Below are 22,853 nucleotides of genomic sequence, written 5' to 3' on the forward strand. Positions count from 1 at the left end.
TAATTTAATTTAAAAAATTAAAGCCAAAATACTATTTTATTACTTATAAGTATATTATGTTTGTCATTATTTTAATTGTATAGATATGTTTTATTACACACTATTGAGGAAACTTGGGAGTAATTTTTTGTAATATGTCATAATTATGACTAATATTATTTTTTTAAAACCACGATTTATTAAGTTATCCTTAAAATATACATTTTTTATTATTCATTTAACGATACAAAGAAATTGGATACATTTTTTTAACAATCATTATGCCTTGATAAAGCTATAAGCTTATTTTAATGACAAATAAAGCTTAAACAATGTAAATTGTTAAATATTTTTTTTTACTGCAGATATTCATTGAGTATTTCTATAATACAACTGCATTAGTTTCAAGTTTAAAATTTAAATCTTAAACATCAAAGTCATGGTATGTTTTAACCATAGACAAAAAGATAATTTCCTACTAACTAATCTTTGACGTCAAAGAGTAAGTACCTTCATTTAAGACTTTTATTTCATATTTTTGAACGTAAGCTGTCAACCTTTTTAAAACATGACAAGTAAGATTATTTTTTTTATTATGTCGTATTTAATTGAATTGATTCTAAATTAGTATAGTGCGGTCAGTAAACTTACAATAGTCGTACAAGCAGCATTCCTATAGCCGCGCCCACAGTGAGGCCGACACACAGCATCGTCGCTATCACTGAAGAGGCTTTCTCACGTTCGTGTATTTCTACAACTCTGGAATTAAAACATGTTTATATTTGTTAAGCAAATGTTGATATTTTTAGATTCTTTTTTATTCTTTACTTAGGATTAATGGCGATTTTTTTATATTGGCCGTGTAGTTTTTGAGTGTGTTAGTTACAAACATACAAATGTTCCATCTTTTTATGTAAGTTTATGTTATATATTTCTCATAAGAAATAACGTTTATTATTTAACTAAATGTTTTTGTTTTAAAAGTTTTTGTCTGTTTGTATGTCTGTCCACAAGGCGGCATTTGTTCCGGGTAATCTAAACGACTTCACCGATTTTGACGGGAAGTAAGCTACTATTTTTAATTCTATACTGACATGGTTGCGGGCGACTGCTAATTCTGAACAAATAGGCAATTCGATTTATTTATTATATAAATGTTTACGCAGATGTTTGTGCTATATTAATGTTATCTTCAATTGGTTAATTACTTGTGTACATAAACAAGGAATATATTTATCTCTGACGTTAAGTTTTATTGCTTGAACACGTGTTTGTACTGATAAGTATGAGGAATCAATATGTCTTATCTATTTTATAGCAAAGCATTTAATACTAGAATATCAACCATTTTTACTCTAAAACTACGAACAAAATGTAAAATAACTTTAACCGGTAAATAATTCCAGAGTAATGTAATGTATTAGAAAATCTACATACTTTTTTATCTAAACTTATAAGGATTTTTATGTATATAACGAATAAACTAAAAAACTACTGAACTGATTTCAAAGTATCCTTCTTCATTAAACAATTACATAAACAATTTAATCTTACTAATATTATGAATGCAAATGTTTAGATGTATAGATGGATGTTTGTTAGATTTCCAGAACCGCTAAAAGAATCTCATTGAAATTTGACATTAATGTAGTATGTAACAATCTGGAAGAATACATAGGTTACTTACTAAGTTTTTTTTAATTAATTCCACGTAAACGGAACAGCGAGCGATAGCTAGTTTAATAAAAAACAGTGAAAAATTGACAAAAGTGTCAAAGACGACATGTATGAACAAACTTGTGTCATCGACTCACCTGGTGGCATTAATCATGACAATATTAGTGAGGTATCCATTTGAGAATGCGAAGAGTATCATGATGATGATGTACTCGTAGTCCCAGAGGAAGAGCACTGGCAGGTGTTTGCGAGGCTGCGCGTTGCACAGCATCAACATTGGTACACCGATCACCCTCAGAACACTGGCTACTGCTATCAACCATTGGTTGTTTGGCTAAAATTTATAAAAAAACAATATTTTGGTATTTTTTTATATTCATCATCAGCTTACTATAGGTCCCCACCGAGGGGCTCGGAGTCTACCCTAAGTTAGGGGTGATTTGGCCATAGTCAACCACGCTGGCCAAGTGCGGGTTGGTTGACTTCACACATATCTTTAAACTTCTTCTCAGATATGTGCAGGTTGCATCACGATGTTTTCCTTCACCGTAAGAACGTCGGATAAATATACATATGTAAATCAAAAATCGAAAAACATATTGGTACATGGCGGGATTCGAACCCAGGAGCTGCAGATTACAAGTCAAGTGCCTAAACCGCTGAGCCATCGACACTCACGACGCTTTTTTATATAACAAAGCAGCAAACGAGCAAGCGACCACATGAATTCGAAATAGCAAAGCAACCGTTGCCCATGGACATCAGCAATTGCAGGTGCGTTGCCTATCTTTAATCAGCAGTGAAGATACACAGAAAGAGAATATCTCCTCAAAGTTCCTCCATTAATTCCCCTTCGCCCACTTTTAACGAAATCACATCCAGGTTATCAAGTGATAAAAATTTTAGTACGCTAGAAGCTAAGTAACTTTTTACAAGTAATATGACAATAGTAACATGAATTTATATATATTAATATTACCAATTATCAACGTAATTAACTGCTCAAGTAACTATAATAAGTACCTGAGTGCGATAATAATAATTGCTTTATTAACTTACCCTAAGCAGAAATCCAGCGGCCAGACGACCGGAATAATCACCGCAGTTAAATATCAAATAATTTACCACAGGAACGAAGAAAATGTCTGAAAACATAGAAATCTCCATTATTTATTAATTTCAAAAGTTATCTTTGCGGTTTGGAACATAGTACGAGTCTGTTCTGAAAACAATTAATGGTGTCAAGGGCGTTGCAAACCTATGATCTAGGTTAGACCTAGGGGGCGCAGATATCTTATTAATATCTTACTATTATTATAAATGCGAATATTTGGATGGATAGATGTTTCAATTTCCAATACAGCTGCATGGATCTTGCTGAAATTTGGCATAGATGTAGAACATAATCTAAAAGAACACATAGGCTACTAAGTTTTTTTTAATTCCTCGCGTACGAAGTCGCGCGCGACAGCTAGTCAATAACAGTCTTATTTGAAAGACTTTAAATCTTTTTTTTTGCAACAGTAACCTACAATAATAATATATTTTAAAAAAAAAAAATTTACTTACTATTCCAATCAGTTCCTTTAGTAACAGGATGAGATTCAACCAGCACAGTGACGGCCGGGTACACCGCCATACTGATCGCGAATACAGCAAATATACTGAACGCGTACACCCATATCTTTTTCATTATAACCACCATGGACACATCTCTATGTCTATTCGATGCTATACCATTACCACGTAGAATATGATAAGTAAAGAAATCTATCTTATATAATAATACATAAGAAATCAATGAAGTAATAACAACAATATCGGCTATTATGAAATATATCAATGCACTATGTAAGGGGGATATTTTGAAAGCGAGCGATATAATTTGAGCAATCGCAGCTATGATTCCGCCTAAAGATTGTCCTGCGACAACCGCAGCCATGTATTCCTTGGAGAATTTACTGGCAATCCCAACTATACCACCAGTAAATACCGCGCTGCCAGCTGAAACAAGTATTACTTCTGTTAGGAAGAAAATCCGACACTGTGCCGGTGTACTGGCACAACACTAGATTTATTAAAATGTTGACGTTTATGTCCCCTTTACTTATCATTCTGACACTTGACTTGGTGATGAAAGCCTAAATAATGTCTAAAACTTCTCACTTATATTATTAATCGACTTCAAAAAGGAAGAGGTTCTCAATTCGTATGTATGTTTTTTTTTGTCCGTCGATGGTCCGTGGATGGATGAATGGATGGATGTTTGTAAGAAGGTATCTCTAGAATAGTTCAACAGATGATAAAATTTGTCATAGATGTACAACATAGTCTGGAAGAACACATACTTTTTAATTCTGCGCGTACAAAGTCGCCGGCAAAAGCTAGTGGAACATAATTTAAAAATACTTCTTTGAAATTCATATGAATATTAAATACATATTTCTAAAAAAGTATTTATCCTCATAATTACAAATAACAATAATTTTCCTATCGGGAATTACCAAAATTAACATAACCGCATATTTTACCCGTTATTTTTGATATCCTTGTATACAAATCGAGGTGCATTAACTAGTTAAGACCGTATAATATTATGCATAGACATGACCCAGATATTTAAGTACAGGTCAGTTGAATCATGCTCTTATCTCTATACAAATTTACTATCTTGTTTACTGTGATGAGTAAACATCGAACGCAATTTCCTTTTATATCACTCTTTAGTATATAGCGGTATACTTTATTTATGGTCATTATTTCAAGTAAAAAAGAAAAACTTATAACCTCTTTTCATAACTATAATAAAAACATGAGGAAAAAAATTCTATACTGACTATTAAAGTCGTATGGACAGCGGTCACTTAGATATTTAAGCTTTCTAAGGTGGCCATTTAGTTATTTACCATCATTTATATATTAATAAAATTGGAATGTATGTATGTAATATGGAGAAAAAATCATACTTCATACACTATGATGTATTTGCGATGCTTATAATGATAAACCAATTTCTAAAATTTCTATATGTATGTCTGTACATAAAGCCACATTTGTTCTGGGTAAACTCCGGAAGCGTTGGACTGATTTTGGCCGGACTTTTACTAGCATGTTATAGAATACTTTTTTATCTTATTCCGACAAAGTCACGGGCTACCGCTAGTATTATAAAAATATTAATGCCTCACCAGTCATAATAACCACTGTCACAATGGTAATGACAAAGAATGTACTCTGCCATTCATCAGAGTCAACTTGAACCAGCGCAGTGGTGAACAGGAAGGTCAAAGTCACCACCACAAGGGATCCTTGCAATCTTCTCTTCAACGGTATCCTGAAATTAACAAAATGTTATCATAACAAAACAAAAAGAAGTTGTTTTTCAAAAAAAGAATAGTAGATTATTTTTTAAAACAAATCAATATTTATAAAACTAAAATAACAATAATAAAGTATTGTCTATTGTTTCAGTTTTATTTTAACCAAATTAAAAATATCTCAAACAACTGAGAATGGTTTGAGAACAATTCAATTTTATAGTCAACTAGCTGTCGCCCGAGACTCCGCCAGCGCAGAATTAAAAAAAAAACCTAATTGGTAGCCTATGTGTTCTTTCAGGCTATGTTCTAGATATATTCCAAATTTCAGCGAGATTCACACAGCCATTCTGGAGATATCTTCAAACATCCATCCAAACATTTGCATTTATAATATTAGTAACATAGTAAGTAGTAAGATTAGAATATACTTACAAATGTCCATACAAGGAGTTAAGAACCAGGAATATCAAGTTGGGTATAGCGGTAGCAACATTGAGATAGGATGTGAACTCGGCTTGGAATTGCGTCTTGCGCACAAACATTGTCACATTGTTGGGTGTCACATCTCGGAACTTGTACATCCAGTACTGAAAATATATTAAAAATTAGAACAATCTGTAGAAATAAATGTAAAATATCTGTTACTGAGGGTTTCTGAGACCAACCACCCCCTTTTAAAATATATTATTCTATCCATCTGTTTTGTCCAAGATGACAGGATGACGATACACAGAGAGTTTGGTCTCAGAAATCCAGTCAGTCTAAAGGTTCGCTTAAATAATAATTTTGTGTAGGTTTCTCATGACAATCTAAAGACTCCTATAGTGACCACTTAACACCTGAGTGTGGTAGTTAAAGTTTCTAAAGCTCTATACCTGTTGATATAAATTCATTATGCAACACAATATACCACTTAAATCTTAATTCCATTATGAATATATGTAAAAATTATTAAATCTCATTGCTATTTTCTTGCTTGTCCATTCAGAATTATTATCTTCATTAAATAAAGCTGTATAATTTAATATATAATGAAATTTATTAAATCAAACCTTGATAAAAGATAGATACTGTTATAATAATAGTAATGTAATAAAATGAAAATGCAAATTTGCCTTGACATCAAATTGTTAGAGGTTAATAAGTGACCTAGATGTATTAAGTCTTACTAATATTATAAATATGAATGTTTGGATGTGTGGATGTTTGTTAGAAAGTATTTTTAGAACAGCTGCATGGATCTTGCTGAAACTTGGCATAGATGTGGGACATAGTGTGAAAAACATGTAGCCTATTTATTATTGATTCTGTGTGAATAGTTGGGGGTGTCAGCTAGTTTGTTATACAATGTTACAATTACATAAGAAACATATAGTAATTAGTGTATGTAAAGAATCATTCAATTTCTTTTTTTATGGCTTTCCCTTACCAAAATTGGCCAGTATCAAGTATTTATGGATTTATAAAAAAAATAATATTAGCCTTAATTTTTTACAAGATTCAATTGTTTACATTGATTCTATATTTTTAATGAAGTTCTTAATGTCAATAACCGTATGGACATTTGACATTTAATTTGACTTCTACCTTAGTCCTTTAAACCTGTTTTACTGCAGTGCATTTTGTTTTGTTTTTCCATAAGACAAAAACATCATAGACTTGATTTAAATTTTCTGTACACTAACTTGGGATCGGTTTGGTTTTTCTTTTTTTTTACTTTTTGGCTCGGCAATGTAAATGTGATAGTTAAGATTGGTTGGTCTGTGTGCGGTCAGCAGTCAATTTAGTTGTTGATCCAAGTTCAACAGTTTCTGAACTGGTTTAGAGGTAATCTACACATGTCTAGAAAACTATTTTTTAAACGACTTTCAAGCTTATCTCAATATTTACATATAAACGATTACTAAGCCACTATGATTCATCCTCCTATTAGTAAGAATGTATGCATAATATTTATGATTATATTTAATTTTCTTAATTAAGTAATGTACTATTTAATTTTAATTAATTACAATAATTACTTACGTCGTTTGCAGTTATTAGGAAATTCCATGGCACAAGCGATGTGATGCCGAAAAGATAGAAAAGTATGTAAACAAGTCGATATCTATCGGTCGGTTGTTCGTCACTATTTAGTACTTTTGTAGAGCAAGAGTCCGTCACAAGTTCCCTTTCTTCTGAATCATCAATTACCTCCTCTTCATTTTCCATAGTCTCAATCTCGTCATTGTTAATCGAGCCTGTAGCATCCATGGCGATATTTTTCAACTCTCAGCTCACAACAAAAATTAATGCAAGTTACAAAGAAATATAGTAACTTGTTATTTGCTGTCCCCGCGATATTTTATGCCCCAATTTAAAGACAACATTTAACATCAAGCTTATATATTTTGCTTCATTCTATCCATCTGAATACGTAACTTATATAAATATTTTTATATCTCAATTTTTAACATCCCTGCCTTCACCTTTGTCAAATTGTCAACTGCTGTCAATAAAATATTTATCCAAATGCCAAAGTACCAACAGAAAAATGTCATGAGGGATAAAAATTGTATTGCCATCTCTTTCATTCGTAGGACAGTGCGTATATTGATTATTTGTCTCGATCAATTTACTTATCCCATTGCCAATATTACAATATTAATAATGTTGCCTATATATCAGTTTCCATTACCCTATTTTACAATTTAATATTTCCCATGTAATAATTTTGTCGACACTTGTCGTTTCAATTTAGAATATTGATGGTAAGTGCTAATTTTTGTCGTTTATTAAAGTAATTTTAAGCCAATTCTTTCTACACCTTGAAACTTTTGTTAGAACTTTTCCACATCAGCATTTTATATACTCTTTGACATCAGTGGTAAATAAAATAACAATGTATACTAAAATATTAAAATTTTATTAACCTTCTCGATTAAAATTAATATTTTGTCTCAAACATTTGTACAATGTAACAATTAAAGCATAAACAAACTTTTCATAAAATTTATAAATAGTTCTTTGTTTTTAATGCTAAAATACATGTGATGTGATTTAATTATTAAATAAAACTGGTATTGAAACCAAATGTAAAAGAAATCAGTACATGACAAAAACAGTGTATATTAATATATTTCTTTATATATTTCATTTAACCTAAGGACGGACAAATTAAATGGACTTAGTATACTATAAAGTTATAAAAATTATTTAACTTAACTGCCTCACACTATATATCCACCTAAAGTTAATATTAACGTTACCTTAGCGTTGTTTTGATTTTTTAAGAAGCAAAAATTTTCCAACCTTGGAAAACAATTTAATATTCTTTACTTAATACATAATTGCTTATAAATAACGACAAAATATTGTTTTACTTCAATGAGATCTTGCTCTTTTTTCCTATAAAATACATAGTTTAGCTTTCCTGTGTTACTTTTTTTTGCAGAAGCAAGATTTGAGAAGAACGTTAGTAGTATTTGAAGCAGGCGATTTTTAAAATTTATAAATGCCAAAATTTTATATTTTAGTAATATTCAAATATATGGGAAACTAAGGCATGGAAGCATAATAATGAACACTAAATGAAGCTAAATATATAAATGCAATAGTACGTTACATTAAGTGAAAAATATTGTCAGTCTTTTCTTTGCTTCTTTAACATTGATTTCTTCCACCCCAACTATGCCATTCAAGATACTTAATTAGTAACGACTATTCCTAAACGAAGACATATGTAATAAGATTTCTACTTTCTTTGAATAAGCTATTCAAAACTTTCCAAACAACATTAATTTTATATTTACATTTTACCACAATTATTGGAGATAATAATTGATAGCAACATTGATCTGTGAGAAGTTTTCGCGGCAAACTTAATAACGTACGTCAGTAGTACAAATATATTATTAAAAAGAATTAATTAATATTCATTAAATTCTATAAGAATTTTTATTAAGGCCTCTTAGTGAAGTTAATTGCACTTTATTATGATTATCTTACAAATTCTTTTATTTTAATTTACGTTGCAATTATTTTTTAATTCATACAACGATCGAAATTACTTAGATCTTTATAAGTAATCATATTTGATTGCATTGTATTAAACGTTTTTTTAGTGCTAATCTAATGTTATTTAAAAAATTTACTACATGGCTGTTTCCAATGGTTGACTGTAAGATCGGCTATCTTCGGTCATTGGTGTGGGCGTTGTTTCATCGAAGTCGAAATTAGTTTCGAGTAGTGCTTCAGACTTGGACCTGGAGTGCAGGTCTGATGGGTATGTGTTCGAGGAGTTTGGACTGGAGTCGTAACTCGCGAGGGCCTCTGATTGTGAGTCGTAGTACTGAGGTTGCGGAGTCGACGCGATCGTATCGTCGTAGAACTGCTGCTGATCTGTTCACATGGATTGTTAAGTATTAATTAGGGTGAGTTTCCATTGTAGAATTATTTCGACAAAACTTAAAATCTGTGTTTCTAATAATAAAATATAAATTTTGTTTAAGTTTTTCGACAGTGAAAACTCATACTTAGAATTAAAAATTACCTATTAATGAATTTTTTTTTTATCAATTGATATTATTTCTATAGTTTTAAGAATATGCCAACTGCATACCATGAGTATTTTCCCTTTTATTAATAAAATAAGAATAAATTATTATAATTTAATCATGGCTATTTAGACTTTGTATTTCGTAAACTAGTGACAGATTATAAAGAATTATTAAGTAAAAAAATACCTGGTGTATCTGTCCTCTGTCCAAATGTAGTAGTCGGTACGGCGCCTGGTTGAGGTTGCTCCGGCATTTTAGACCTTAACTCCATGAGAAAAGACAGCTTTGGCTGTGTACCGTAGTTAGGAGTACCGTACGGGCCGTATATCTTTCCCTCTTTCTCTAAATCTCGTTTTAAAGTTAAAGGATCAGAATTTAACGGTCTCAATGGTAATGTATCCGATGTGAAGTATTGAGAATCGTTATTCGGTGATAAAGTTTCATCATCAGGTGATGACAGTCCACCTGGGTGATGAATTATCGGTAATTCTTCTGTTGTAGCACTCATTGGTGTTTCTATGGTACTGGAATTTTCTTTATAACCTTCGTTTCGGTACCCCAAGTTGTATGGTCTGGTTGTTTCTGGTACGGAGTATTCTGGTGATGGTTTTTTATTGAATGTACTGTGTTTGAGTTGTATGACATTGCTGGGGTTGTGTGCTTCGTAGATATCAAAGCTTTGGTTGTCTTCTATGGAGGAATTGAATTGGCTTTTCTCCATAGATTCCATGGATGTGGTGGAAGCGAGTATCTTACGGTAGTCCGAGCCTTTAGTCAGTGTGTCAGTTGATCGTGTACTCTGGAATAGTTAAATGTACATTTTATATTTAAATTATATTATAATTATTGAAGTAAAAATAAGGCAATCTGTGTTGTATAATCTTTGATAACTAATCATGAGTTTCTGAGACGAAAAACCCCAATTCAAATATATTGTTATCTCTGTTTTATTGCAAATAAATGACAGGGATGACGATAAATACAGATTTTGGTTTCAGAAACCAGTGATAAGGGATTTTGAACAAGTCGTTCTTAATATTGGCATTTTTATAATTTTCTATAGCAATGGGAAAAATATTTAATGTGTTTACCATCTGTGCGAGTTTCCTTCTGTATGTGTTATCAGGGAAGCCACCATTAATGCTTCCAATTGACCGGACTGAATGCAACGACTGTCGTATTGAGTTACGTCGCTCCAAACGTTGAATATGTCTGCAAAAATAAATATATTCCTAAAATATGTAACTAAAGTATGAAAATTATTATATTGAACATTATAACAATCACTTCACTGGCAGTACGCTGAATTGATGTCACGCTGATTAAATTATCATTTTCCCTGTTTATAACCAGAAGTCAGCCATAACCTTTGTGTAACATCGAAAAAAAAATATTTCGCGTTACCTACTTATGACGATTTTTTTTGTCTGTCTATTTGTCTACAAGTCCGCGTTAGTTCTAAATTATCACAAATAAGGCTGAGTCTAATTTTAAATAGAAGTAAGTGATGCATGAAGACATATAATATTAAAGGTTACTTTTTGGCGGTAACAAAGTCTCAAGTAACCGTAAGTCTGCTATAAAGAAGAATCATGTTGTAACCAGCTACGTGGCTGTCTTCAAGAGTAGGGTAAATAAGTATTTACTAAGCTAGTTAACCTTCCACATTCAGATACCATCAGGTGGGTTTGTCTATGGGTAACGGTCGCTTCGCTATTTCAGAGATTTCAAGTGGCCACTCGTTCGTTTGTCACCTTTTGATATATAAAAAGTAATATATTTTTTTTATAAAAAAACTGACCTGTGTTTTGACTTGGAGTACCAGCAGATGAGAGCAGCACCCACCAGCACCACAGCAGCCACCAGCACGCCGATGAACGCCACGGCCAGCGTGTCCCCCCGCCATGATAGCGGGTCGATTGATATCTTTGGATCTGTAAGTACATTAAATTGTTATAATACTTCGAATGACTCAAATTGCATATGAATGCAATTAAATATAATTAGAATTTAAAAAAAAATCCGAGAAAAAAACAAAAAAAAATTGCATTACAAAAAATCACGAAAATACAAACAAAAATCTAACAAAAAAAAAATAAAAAAAAACCACAGTTATTTTTTTTTTAAATTTCAAAGCAAACAATTTCATTTAGACTGTAAATAGTTTTAACTTACCAATTTCACATATAAATGCATTCTTTTGATTACAATCAGTTATCTCTATAGCGGAGAAGGCGAAGGAAGTGCACTGCGTCACGTAGTCAATGTGGTTGACCCAGACGCGGTCCCCATACTGGAACCATTGGCTCTGACGTCTGATGAATTCATACAGTGCTTCGTAGTTACCACTCACGTATGGCATTGACGCGTTGTCAGACTGAAGAAAAAAAAATTCGATAGCGTAAATTATTGAAAGTTCTTTTTTGACCGATTTTAAAAAGAATTTATCAGTTTTATTGTGTTGTATATTGTTAATTATTCATTTATCTGTTGTGTGTACGTGTATAATAAATAAAAAGAAGAAGGTTCTCAATTAGTCTGTGTTTTTTTTTTTAATGTTGGTAACTTTGTATGTACCAATACAACAATATACACAGTATACAGTATAAAATATTTCTAACTAAATCTCACGGCAATGAGTCATATAATCTCAATTTTTTAAATAAATATGTTTAAAGATATTTTTTTGTTGTTAAATTTTTTTTAATCATATTAAATAATCAAAAAAATAAAAACAAATTCTTGACCCCGACGTGATTTGAACACGCAACCTTCTGATCTGGAGTCAGACGCGCTACCGTTGCGCCACGGAGTCGATATCAGCATTCATCGAAATTAAATACTTCTTCTATAACTTATTATTTATCGATCAACACAGTTCTGATGCTATATTTAAAAATTATTATTAGATGTTTTAAGATATTTTTAAACATATTTACTAAACCAAACTTCATGACTTCTAGATAATTTTTTTTGGTAAAACACATACGCATTTAAATACAATATTTTATTTAGACTCTTGAAGATTATGATTGAAATATGTTTATATAAAAATCCACTTGTAATTAACTTGAATCTCAACTCACCAAGCAGAAAAGTCTTGCTTGTTCATATGTCATTGGTGCTCCGACGTACATATAGCAAGTACCGGAGACCGCGTCCCAGCCGGGCGGACATTTACCTCCGCCAAGTACCGTCAGATTGTTCATGTGATATGGCTGGTAATCCACCTGGGAACACAACATATCAGCTATTAAACCTATACATTTAATAAAATTGGTGTAATATAGCCTTTTTAACCGACTTCAAAAAGGAGAAGGTTCACAATTCGTCTTATTTTTTTCTTAATTCTGCACTAAGAAAGTCACGGTCTATCGCTAGTATATTGATATCTTTGTATTTAAAAGTTACTTCTTCTTATCTTTCCAAATGTGCGAAATATCTAGCAATACTCAACTTAATAAGTCGTTTAAATGTATTATTTTTTAGACATTATTAATTAGAATTCTTTAGCGCGAATTGCTCGCTTACGTTACAAAGTTAAGTGTCAGAATGATTAGTGAGGGGACATAAACGTTGATATTTTAGTAAGGCTAGTGTTGCGCCAGTACACCGACACAATGTCGGATTTTCTTCCTAACATATTAAACAGTGAATAGTATTAGGTATAAGTATTTAGTTATCAACGTTTTAAAATGCCAACAATTTCAGAGTATATATAACAAAACAAGCATAGATTTTATTATTAAAAAGATATTTAACAATTTAATATAAAAATAACACGTTACCTCGAGTAACAATGGGTCATCCGATCGATCGCGAATTCTGCCGGCGACAGCTAAGCTTTCATTGTAGCTCCAATAGTTGTGTTTAGCATCGATACGAGTCCTCCACAGTTCTAGTGCGCTGGAATTTAATATTTTAAGGTTAGGAATGTAAAAAGAATCTTTTAAATTAAGTCACTTATAATTAGCGATATTGTTTTTTTTTTTAAAAAAAAAGAAAGCTATTACAATGTTAAACAATATCATTGATTAAATAACGACGAAAAAAACACGACGAATTAAAAAAATTTAGGAACTTTCATAAAAAAATCTTTTTCTATTTATTCTCTGTGAATTAACATTTTATAATTAATAATAATAATAATAAACATAAATATAGACATAAATACATGCAATATTATTAATTACGTGCAAGAAAGTATACATAAAATATTATTAAAACAAAAAGCGAATGATGCAAGTTAGTATTCATATGAACAGAAATAAAAACCATATAAAATGTAAAATCTTACTTCTTTATATTATAAATGCGAATGTTTAGATGGATGGATGGATGTTTGTTTGATGATATCTCCTGAAAAACTGAACGGATTTTAATGAAATTTGGCACACATGTAGAACACAGTCTGGAAGAAGACAAAGGCTACCTTTTTTATGCCGCGCAGACAGAGTCGGGGCGATAGCTAGTATTGATATAATGTAATGGAATTTAATGGTAAAAAAATTGTAAGAACTCACCTCATAGCATTGGGATTATAGTCAACAAAGCTATTCGCCGGCAGCCATGCAACATGAAACATGCAATTCATTCAAAATGTATGAAATACAATTGTATCGAGTATCACCTTTATAACCTCACTTTATGTTTGTATGAAGAATTTTGACTACTTCCGAAAAATTCCATTCCATTGAATTTATTTAACTAATATTATTATTATTTACAGTGGGTTTCTGAGACCAAAATTCCCGTTTAAAACATATTGTCATCTCTATCTTGTCAAAGATAATGACAGGGATGACCATATGTTTTATACAGAGAATTTGATATAAGCGGTACCTTAAATATTCATTATTAATAATTAAAAAAAACTTTCCATGGAATATTTCGTCAGAGTTCGATAATTTAAAGCTTCTAACAACTTTAATATTGTTATTTACTCTTTAATAGTATTACTATTAATACCTCCACATTATTAATGACAATAATAAGCACGTATTAGTTAAATACTCACATAGAACGGTTGACAGTGATCATTTCATAATCATTGTCAGGGTTGAAAAAGATGTTATCTACGTAGTGTTGTCCAGCAGTGCCGGCTACTACAGTGGCGCGTCCTACACGATCCAGTGCGTAGTTTCTGAAATATTACAATTACTTTTGATTTACAAAAGATCTGTACAACGATCACAACAACTTGGCGAAAGTGGCTCAAGGGTTAAGCACTTGACTTATCATCTGCAGGTCTTGGAATCAAATCCCGTCACGTACCCAATGTATGTATGTGATTTTCATATGTACATTTATTCAACCTTCTTACGGTGAAGGGAAACATTGCGATGCAACCTGCACATGTTTGCGAAGAAATTCAAAGATATGTGTAAAGTCAACCTTTAGGAAGCGTGGTTAATTTCACACATATCTTTAGACTAATAACCTTTAACTTAGCTAGACTCCGAGCCCCTCAGTGGGAACGTATAGTGAGCTGATGATGAATAATATTCTAAAAGGAGTATATAAAAAAAAGTTTGAAAATCTATGGACGATACAAGAATTGGTTAAACAGCTCTATGGTATTTGCTACTTACTTGTAAAATCCATTATGCGAAGTAGTCTGGTATATCGGCAGGCGGACTTTGTCGAAGCCGGATACGTCTAAGATTCTCTGTCCCGTATTCTCATGCACATAATTGTGTGTAAAATTGGAGACAACCTGATGTAAAACTATTACGTCTTTGTACTGAGCTCGGTTACGAGTGAAGTAGTTACGGTAGATGGTAACTTCTTGGTAAGGAGAAGATTGACGTCCTGGAAATAAGAACAGATTATTTTAATATATCAAAGGCCACATAACAGTCTAACATAACAACAGTCTAGATAAGTCTAGCGACAAAAAACTGCATATATTCATATGGAATGGACATTTGAAAGGCTTAAGCAATTGCTGTTTCTCGCAATGATTAAATATCGGTTCATTTTAATGATTTTTTTAAGTTTCATGCACAGATTTATAGAGATATGGACAGGTCGCTGCTTGAAAATCACAGCTTTTGCTTCGTTTCGACATAAAAGCGCCTGTTAATACTTACAGTTAATTTTAGATTCTATTATTTGTTCGAATCATCAACACCGCAACCGACATCGTCAAAATGACGAAATTCAAATAGGCACAAAATATCAGGGCGTATAGCCTTACCATATACAGAAAACGGTAGTGGCAAGGTAATATTTTCGTAGTTTACCTACCTTCAACTCTAAGACAGGATAGATCATGGTTCTCAAAGAACAAGTTGTTGTGTATCCAGCCGCGAAGAGAAGTAGCGGAGCCTCGGGAATCGGCGCGTAGTAACAGACCTCCCACGTTCTTCCTCACCAAGTTGTTCTGAAATCATACATTTATAACCTTACTTATATTATAAATTCGAATGTTTAGATTGATAGTTATGTTTGTTAGAAGGTATCTCCAGAACGACTGCATTTCACGTACGTATATGTACGTTAAAAGAACATGGTAACTTACTCGGAACACCAACGTCTGTGTATTCTGCACATCAACTCTGACAGCGGCTGGACAGGTGGTGAAGTTGCCATATAACTTGAGACAGTTGTCAGTTATCTCATTTCTAGTGATCGCTACTAATGGATTTACTTCTCCGACTGACTGGTACGTGATAGCGCCATCCCTGTTCTTAATGAACTCACTGTTCGATATATTGTGTTGGACATCACGGTCTGGAAATTTAAGAAAATTACAACAAAATTCTTTAAATTTTGATAACTAACTTTGTGAGCGTGATATAAGCATTTTTTAACAAGAGATAAAATAACATGGTGACTGTTTATATCTGTACTGTTAGGAAGAAAATCCGACAGTGTGCCGGTGGATCGGCGAAACACTAGCCTTATTAAAATGTCAACGTTTATGTCCCTTCACTAATCAATCTGACACTTGGTAACGAAAGCGCGTCATTCACGCCAAATGATTCAAACTAATAATGTCTAAAAGTACTTACTCAGTCCTATAGCTGATATAGGCAGAGTGACGACTTCGGCAATAAATCCATGGACCGATGAAGCGCCATTTGCGAACAATTTCACGCTTAAGCTTGCTCCTTCTGTTCTGAAGAGTTTCTTCTCGTCAGGTGATCCATGTTCCAAGTAACCAATGAGTGGAGCTGTGATATTGTAAATATCTCCATCGTAAAGACTCAGGGAATCACGTTTTCCATAGTTTAATGTATGATTAAACAAGTTAAATTGAAGCAGTCGAAAACCAAACGGTTTCACTCGGAACATGCTCTTGAAGATCTTCACACAATTTACTGGATTATTATCGTATTTATAATAAAGAAGGACTCGTTCTTCCACCGTTATTACTTTAGAACTGTCGCAAATGTCAATGACAGAGAACAGATGGTAAGGTAGATTTAAATCCTTCAAAGGCGTAAAACTAGACTCTTCTGATTCTCTACCTTCACCAGTTAATGATATAGCACTTATTCCTTCACCTAGAATATCGTTTATCGAATTAGACATCAAGTTAATAGTATCTGTAGGCGAGATGATGTTGATCCCATGATGAGCGCATCGAGTGATATTGATATTTTGGATGCTTGGATTTTTTGTTATACTTTGCACAGCTGGAGACTTTTCGTTGTGTAAAATACCAGCTCCCATTATATGCACATTTTCTAACACGCTCTCAACCTTTTTCATGGTTTCGTGAGTATGGTGGTCATGAATTCTATGCTCGTAGAGTGAGTACTCAAATTCTGGGTAAGTAAAACGTATACCACCCCAATAATCGAGACCTTCTTCTAGATTTCTTTCACCGCAGTGTATAAACACAAAATCTGAATCCCATTTGCATTCATGTCTATGTCCGTAAAGTTGCCCGTTCAATCTAATCGGACAATCCTCGTACCGATATTCAGTTCCGACACATTGTAAAGGCTCAGGCCAAGACCAAATTCTAGATAAAGAGCTACTATGATATTCTACTCTGCGATCGTGAGCAAAGAAAACGTTAATTGGATCAAATCCTAACTCTCTACAAACGACTTGTGCGTTTCTCTCTGTGAAACGGTTGTCACACATCGGTACCCATTGCAATGTAGTCTTATTGTAGTACTCCAAGAAACCTTCGTTTGTGTTTTCAGTATTAATATCATTAATAGAGCAATTTCTTCCCGTGCATAGTCTTATAGATTTTTGTACCATCAAATTCTCCAATTGCCGTTTATGCTTGTGATGGCTTGAAGAATATTGACCAACTTCTCTCTTCTCAATCTTACTTACTTCACTGTTTTCGTTCAATAATATTGGTCTCATCAAAATGGGGTGTTGCGCAAGACCAATCGCCCGTAATGTCCCCATTACTAGTATACCTACATCTGGTGCGAATTCTAAGATTACGCCTGGGCTTATAGTGAATGTTACTTCTGGCATCACTGTGATATCAGATTTTATTATATAAGGTGCGGATCGTGGTTCCAAAGTTAGATCTGCATTTAGTCTCCCACCGAGTGCATCGATATCAATTGAATTCTCTGTAGTAAAAGTTATAGACACACTTGAATCGAAGCTATCTTCAAGTAAATATGGTAGATAAGTAGCAATTGCGTGGTTATTCCAGTCATCGAAATCGAAAATCTGTGTTTTAATTTCTTTCTCATCGGCACTTCCCCACCAATTTTCAGTCACGTCTAGTAAATTATCGATTTTAGCAGTTTTAATGCCCGCTACCAAAGTGTATTGCAAGGCGTTGTTTCCAAAAAGATTTCTACTGACTTTAACTTTCTGTATTCCTTTAAAGCCGATAACATATGTTGGGTTTAGAGTTTTATACAACGCACCTCTACTAATGCTAGACGAATAATAATTATTTTTGATTTGGTTGTAAACAAAAACTGCGTACACAAATCCCATTATTTCGCTCTGGCTGTCCATATTAAATTGCACCATGTATTGACCGTTATTTCTTTGAACAGAATTGCCATCGATTTTCATTTTCTTTTCCATACCCCGTATAGTTATTAAGCCGTTTTTACAAAAGTTGTCCGTGAATATATTCTTAGTAATATTGACTTCAGCGAAATGACCGTCAATTACCAATTCAAACTTTTGATTATTCCTCCAAGTATTGTTATACATAAAAATAGAATGTGTGAAATTCTCATTGTATTGCCAAACATAAGGTAGAGAGACATCAAAGCCACCATACTTATTCCTTTCAATTGTGTTATCTTGAAGTACATAATGATACAGATTATTTGAGCTTCTTAAATCTCTAGCAAAATGATATATTCCTCTGCCATTGTCTGTGATCAAACTGTTATTGACCATTATAGTTATTTCAGTAATATTGCTTTCATGGATATCCCAGTATGGTGTATTAACGAAAATGGCTTCTTCTTTGTTGTGAGCTATTTCACAATTAAATAGTTTTATTGTTTCATTAGCTTTTCGTAAAAAGTGATCTCCCAACTCGTTTAAGTAACGATTATAGTAAAGTGCTTTGATACCTTTTGTGTTTCCTTTGATTTTTGAATTAACTATCTGCAGTGTCGGTACAGGGCCTTTGACAATTCGATTTCTTATGTTTTGTACTGGCGCAGTGATTGTGCTTACAACTAAAACCACTCCACCTAAAGCAGTTCGACCACTCTCATAATTTAATACAATTCCAAAACTACTACTTGTAGTGGGAAAAGTTGATAAATCTCGATCTAGACACCATTTAGTACTTGCTTCATTAATATTTTGTGAATCGAAAATACAGATACTCTCTGTTGAAAAGTTGTGAATAGGATTCAAAAGTTGTAATCCAAGAACGTAACCTGGGTTGCATCGGATGTTGTAGGTTTTGACAATATTTTCGCCATAATGTTTATTGAACACTAAATGCCGTGTTTCACCATTCACCAAACTTATATCTGTTTCATAATCTGGAATCATTATCGGTCGATAATTAAGTTCATCAACATTCAAACCTGGATCTAAATTAAACCATCCGGCTAATTCTCTCTGCTGAAGTCCCGTTATATGTGGATTATGTGAGATTCCTGCTATATTGTTGTTTTCTATTATAGAACTGTGTATTTTCAGTCCCAATTGCTTAAAACTTATTCCACTTCCTTTATTGTTACTAAATTCTGAGTTCCTAATAACATTTATAGCATCAGCACCATATAAATCTGAGTATAAAATGCCCAAACCATCATGATAATTATTAGATACTTTAACACTTTCCAAGCCATGTCGAGAAAAATCTATTTGTAGAGCTGGTTTGAAAATATTCGAGGAATAATCTAACAGGCCAGCTTTTTCAATGTTTATGTATTGCATGTCAGAGCGTTCAGCAATAACACTAAATCTTAGACCCGCCCAGCTTGTCTCATAACATCGGAGACCAACGTCATTATCGTGTGTGCAAGAATTTTCAAAATGTTCAACAGTCTCTGCTTTACATTTAGTTATATCATTATCAAATTCTGTACATTCAACGTTAGAAAGAATAATGTCTTCAGTGGTACCGGCACTCGGAATTTCATTAGGTTCTAAAAACCAATCACTTGGATTTAAAGCTAATCCTAGTTGATTGCAAACTAAAGCAGCATTTATGATATTCCAACCATAATTACAAACCGTTCCCCATTTACCATCAAGCCGCACTTGTAGTCTTCCTTCATATTGAGTTCGTCCGCCAAGGAGTCTAATAGGTATGACTGGTTCCACATAACCTGGAGTAGTTGGCTCTACTTCAGTATCTGTTTCGTAAATACTATCGTTACTCATGATAACATCCTCTTTTAGCGTAAAAGTAATATCATTAGGACGTTTACCTCTCGCTTCAAGTTTACCTGCAATTATCATTCCTATTGCTGGCGGGAATTTCAATGTAACACCTGACTGTAGTACTAGTTTACCTCCAGGCCTAATGTTTATATCCTTGTCCACATCATATTCTCCTTGTCTTAAAATTTCTATTCCTTCCACTTCGCCACCAACAACAAATGATCCTGGTATATTAAATTGTGGAACGAATAAAGAGTTGTAATTAATTTGTGTAGCACCAGGATTACTACTATGAAGTAGATACGGCATATAAATTATTCTTGCCAAATTGTAGCGATCTTTTCGATGAAATAATCTATTATAAACTTTTTCTTCTTCTCCAAAACCAAGCCAATTGTAAGTACAGTTTAGAATTTTACTTTGGTCTTCAACGTGTGATCCGATTTCGTATTGCGCTTCCGGGTTATTTATTATATTTCTAAATACGTCTATATTACTTGATGCCAAAACAATTGTTGCTGCTACTCTGCTTCTAGGAGTGAGACGAGAGGGAATTCCTTCTAATGGTTCAAAAGGTTCTCTTATTTTGTTATCTCTAAGATAATTTCTCGAAAATAATATATACTGTAAGTCACTGTATGGTGATAAACCTAGGTTGACAACAAAGGGACCTCTGTTGCCGTAAAAATAGTTATGTTGAATATAAAATCTTGAAGGAAGGATTTCAAATTCTTCTAAATATTTGCCTTCTATACGATTCATTATAACTATGGCACCGTAATCACCATGTTCAAAATAATTATACTCAATTTTTCCCAAGACATTTAAAGCTGGCTGTAGTTTTATTGGAACCCGAAGATTTTGATAAAATTTATTGTGACCTATTTGCAAGTGAAGTAATTTAGGGGGATCGTTAAACCTCCAACAAGATGCTATATCAACAGTGCTTTCAACACTCGAATTGAACCAGTTTCCAGTCAAATTAACCCAACTGTCACCACAAAAGTTTCCGTGCAATATACCCACATCTAGGTTTTTAAAAATTTCTGAATACTCAATCACGGTTGTTTGATTTATTGGAATATATTCAGTTTCTTTAGTGTTATTTATCCATACAGCAATGCCATAACCACTATTAGAACTAACAGTGCTTCGAGATATATTCCTGTTTCCTCCAGTAACAGTTATATTTACACCATCGCCTTGATTGAATGATATTCTGCTCTCTGTAACATTGACATCTCCTGCTCCGTTTAAAACATGAAGTCCCGCAACATGATTGTTATTCGATATTGATGTTCGATGGATATGGATTTGTGATCTTATGTTTTCAATAACAACGCCTCTACCATTATTGTCTGATATAATTGTATCTGAAATATTCAAGTCGTAGGTTTTACTCAATCCCGATGTTAAGCGTAAAAATCCCACAATATCTGTTCTCGTGTTGGCATGAAATCTCACATACATACGATTTCTAGTCGATGTAACACTTTGAGGGCGGGTATGATTTCTAATACCAAAAGACAATAATAATTTATCGTCTGTGGTTAAACCATCGTAAATGTATATTTCTCCAGTGTTGTTAGTATTCGTTAAAAGCTTCAAGAAGCTTAATGTAAGTACGTGATCTGGTCTAGTATAGAATTTTTGGTGGCAATCTCTTTCCACATTCGAGTATCTAGATTGTTCGATGGACATTTGTATTGGGAATGTTTGACTAGGAGTTGATGCTAGGGTACATAAATCAAATATTTCACTGCGATCGAATTTTTCATTAATAGCTAGTTCATGAACAACGTACTTTACACCATCGCCGCCATTCTCGGAAATCAAACAGTTTTCAATTCTAGCCATGCCGTATGTGGAATTTACGTATACACCATATCCTCTATTATTTTGTATAGTACAATTGTTAATAACTATAGGAGCATTAGAAGAAGTTACGTTTATAGCGTTGAATGCGGAATTTGTTATTTTTATGTCTTCCATAACAGGTGGTACACCAATTACGTCTAAGGCACTAGTTGCATTATTATCTCGACCTAATCCAGCATTTCTTACAACTACATGTTTCAGTATGGACATCGAGGTAGGAATGTATAATGTGTTCGCAGCCGTTAGTATCCTTTCATAGACTGCATTTTCAAATCTTAATCCTCTCCAATGTTGTCCGAAATTTTTTATTTCATTATCATCGTGGTGTGGTAAACATTGAATGCCTAGGTCTGGGTGGTAATCGCAGACACCGGAGCCGAGTTGTCTTGAATTCCAGTCACACTGGAATATATCGTACTCGGTGCCTTTACACTTGGGCTCCTCGTATAACAGGCGGGCGTGCCGACCCGGCTGTCTGTCCATCCAGTTGTAGAACGTTCCGCCCATGAAACCTAATTGCCTGCACGCGGTCTCCATGTCGTTAATAGTCCAACTGGAACAAAAATAACGGTATTGTACTCGTCATAAATAAGTACATGGGAGAACAATAGAAATACTGTATTCAAATAAAAAACATCTGAATTATAGAAGTAAGCGTTTT

At 33.2% G+C, this 22,853-nt stretch overlaps 2 protein-coding genes and 1 non-coding gene across 4 annotated transcripts in view; all 3 read right to left on the minus strand.

Annotated features, from left to right (window-relative positions):
- Positions 1–251: 251 nt before the first annotated feature.
- On the minus strand, positions 252–7,449 carry Ent1 (Equilibrative nucleoside transporter 1). The gene is made up of 7 exons (XM_013322917.1): positions 7,002–7,449; positions 5,409–5,563; positions 4,845–4,990; positions 3,226–3,660; positions 2,716–2,801; positions 1,794–1,990; positions 252–738 (listed from the first exon to the last, which is right to left on the minus strand). Exons 1-7 carry the CDS (start codon positions 7,227–7,229, stop codon positions 627–629), a joined length of 1,359 nt encoding a protein of 452 aa, XP_013178371.1. The 5' UTR covers positions 7,230–7,449; the 3' UTR covers positions 252–626.
- A 554-nt stretch (positions 7,450–8,003) lies between these two features.
- The window catches only part of bark (C-type lectin domain-containing protein bark beetle), a 28,870-nt gene continuing 14,020 nt past the window's right edge, over positions 8,004–22,853 (minus strand). Inside the window, exons 3-15 of one of the 2 annotated variants that reach the window (XM_013323035.1) lie at positions 16,531–22,745; positions 16,038–16,249; positions 15,764–15,899; positions 15,106–15,325; positions 14,532–14,657; positions 14,038–14,067; positions 13,303–13,420; positions 12,601–12,744; positions 11,690–11,891; positions 11,316–11,448; positions 10,606–10,726; positions 9,701–10,313; positions 8,004–9,356 (exon numbers count right to left, since the gene is read on the minus strand). In XM_013323035.1, coding sequence (XP_013178489.1) covers positions 9,109–9,356; positions 9,701–10,313; positions 10,606–10,726; positions 11,316–11,448; positions 11,690–11,891; positions 12,601–12,744; positions 13,303–13,420; positions 14,038–14,067; positions 14,532–14,657; positions 15,106–15,325; positions 15,764–15,899; positions 16,038–16,249; positions 16,531–22,745 — 8,518 coding nt within the window. In that variant the 3' untranslated portion in view covers positions 8,004–9,108. The remainder of the gene's footprint in view (positions 9,357–9,700; positions 10,314–10,605; positions 10,727–11,315; positions 11,449–11,689; positions 11,892–12,600; positions 12,745–13,302; positions 13,421–14,037; positions 14,068–14,531; positions 14,658–15,105; positions 15,326–15,763; positions 15,900–16,037; positions 16,250–16,530; positions 22,746–22,853) is intronic. The other variant, XM_013323038.1, reaches the window with a different exon arrangement.
- On the minus strand, positions 12,258–12,329 carry TRNAW-CCA (transfer RNA tryptophan (anticodon CCA)). Its single transcript has one exon. It is a non-coding gene; the product is annotated as a tRNA-Trp (tRNA).

Source organism: Papilio xuthus, unplaced genomic scaffold, assembly GCF_000836235.2.
Source record: "Papilio xuthus unplaced genomic scaffold, Pxut_1.1 DF828952.1, whole genome shotgun sequence".
Taxonomy (NCBI): Eukaryota; Metazoa; Arthropoda; class Insecta; order Lepidoptera; family Papilionidae; genus Papilio; species Papilio xuthus.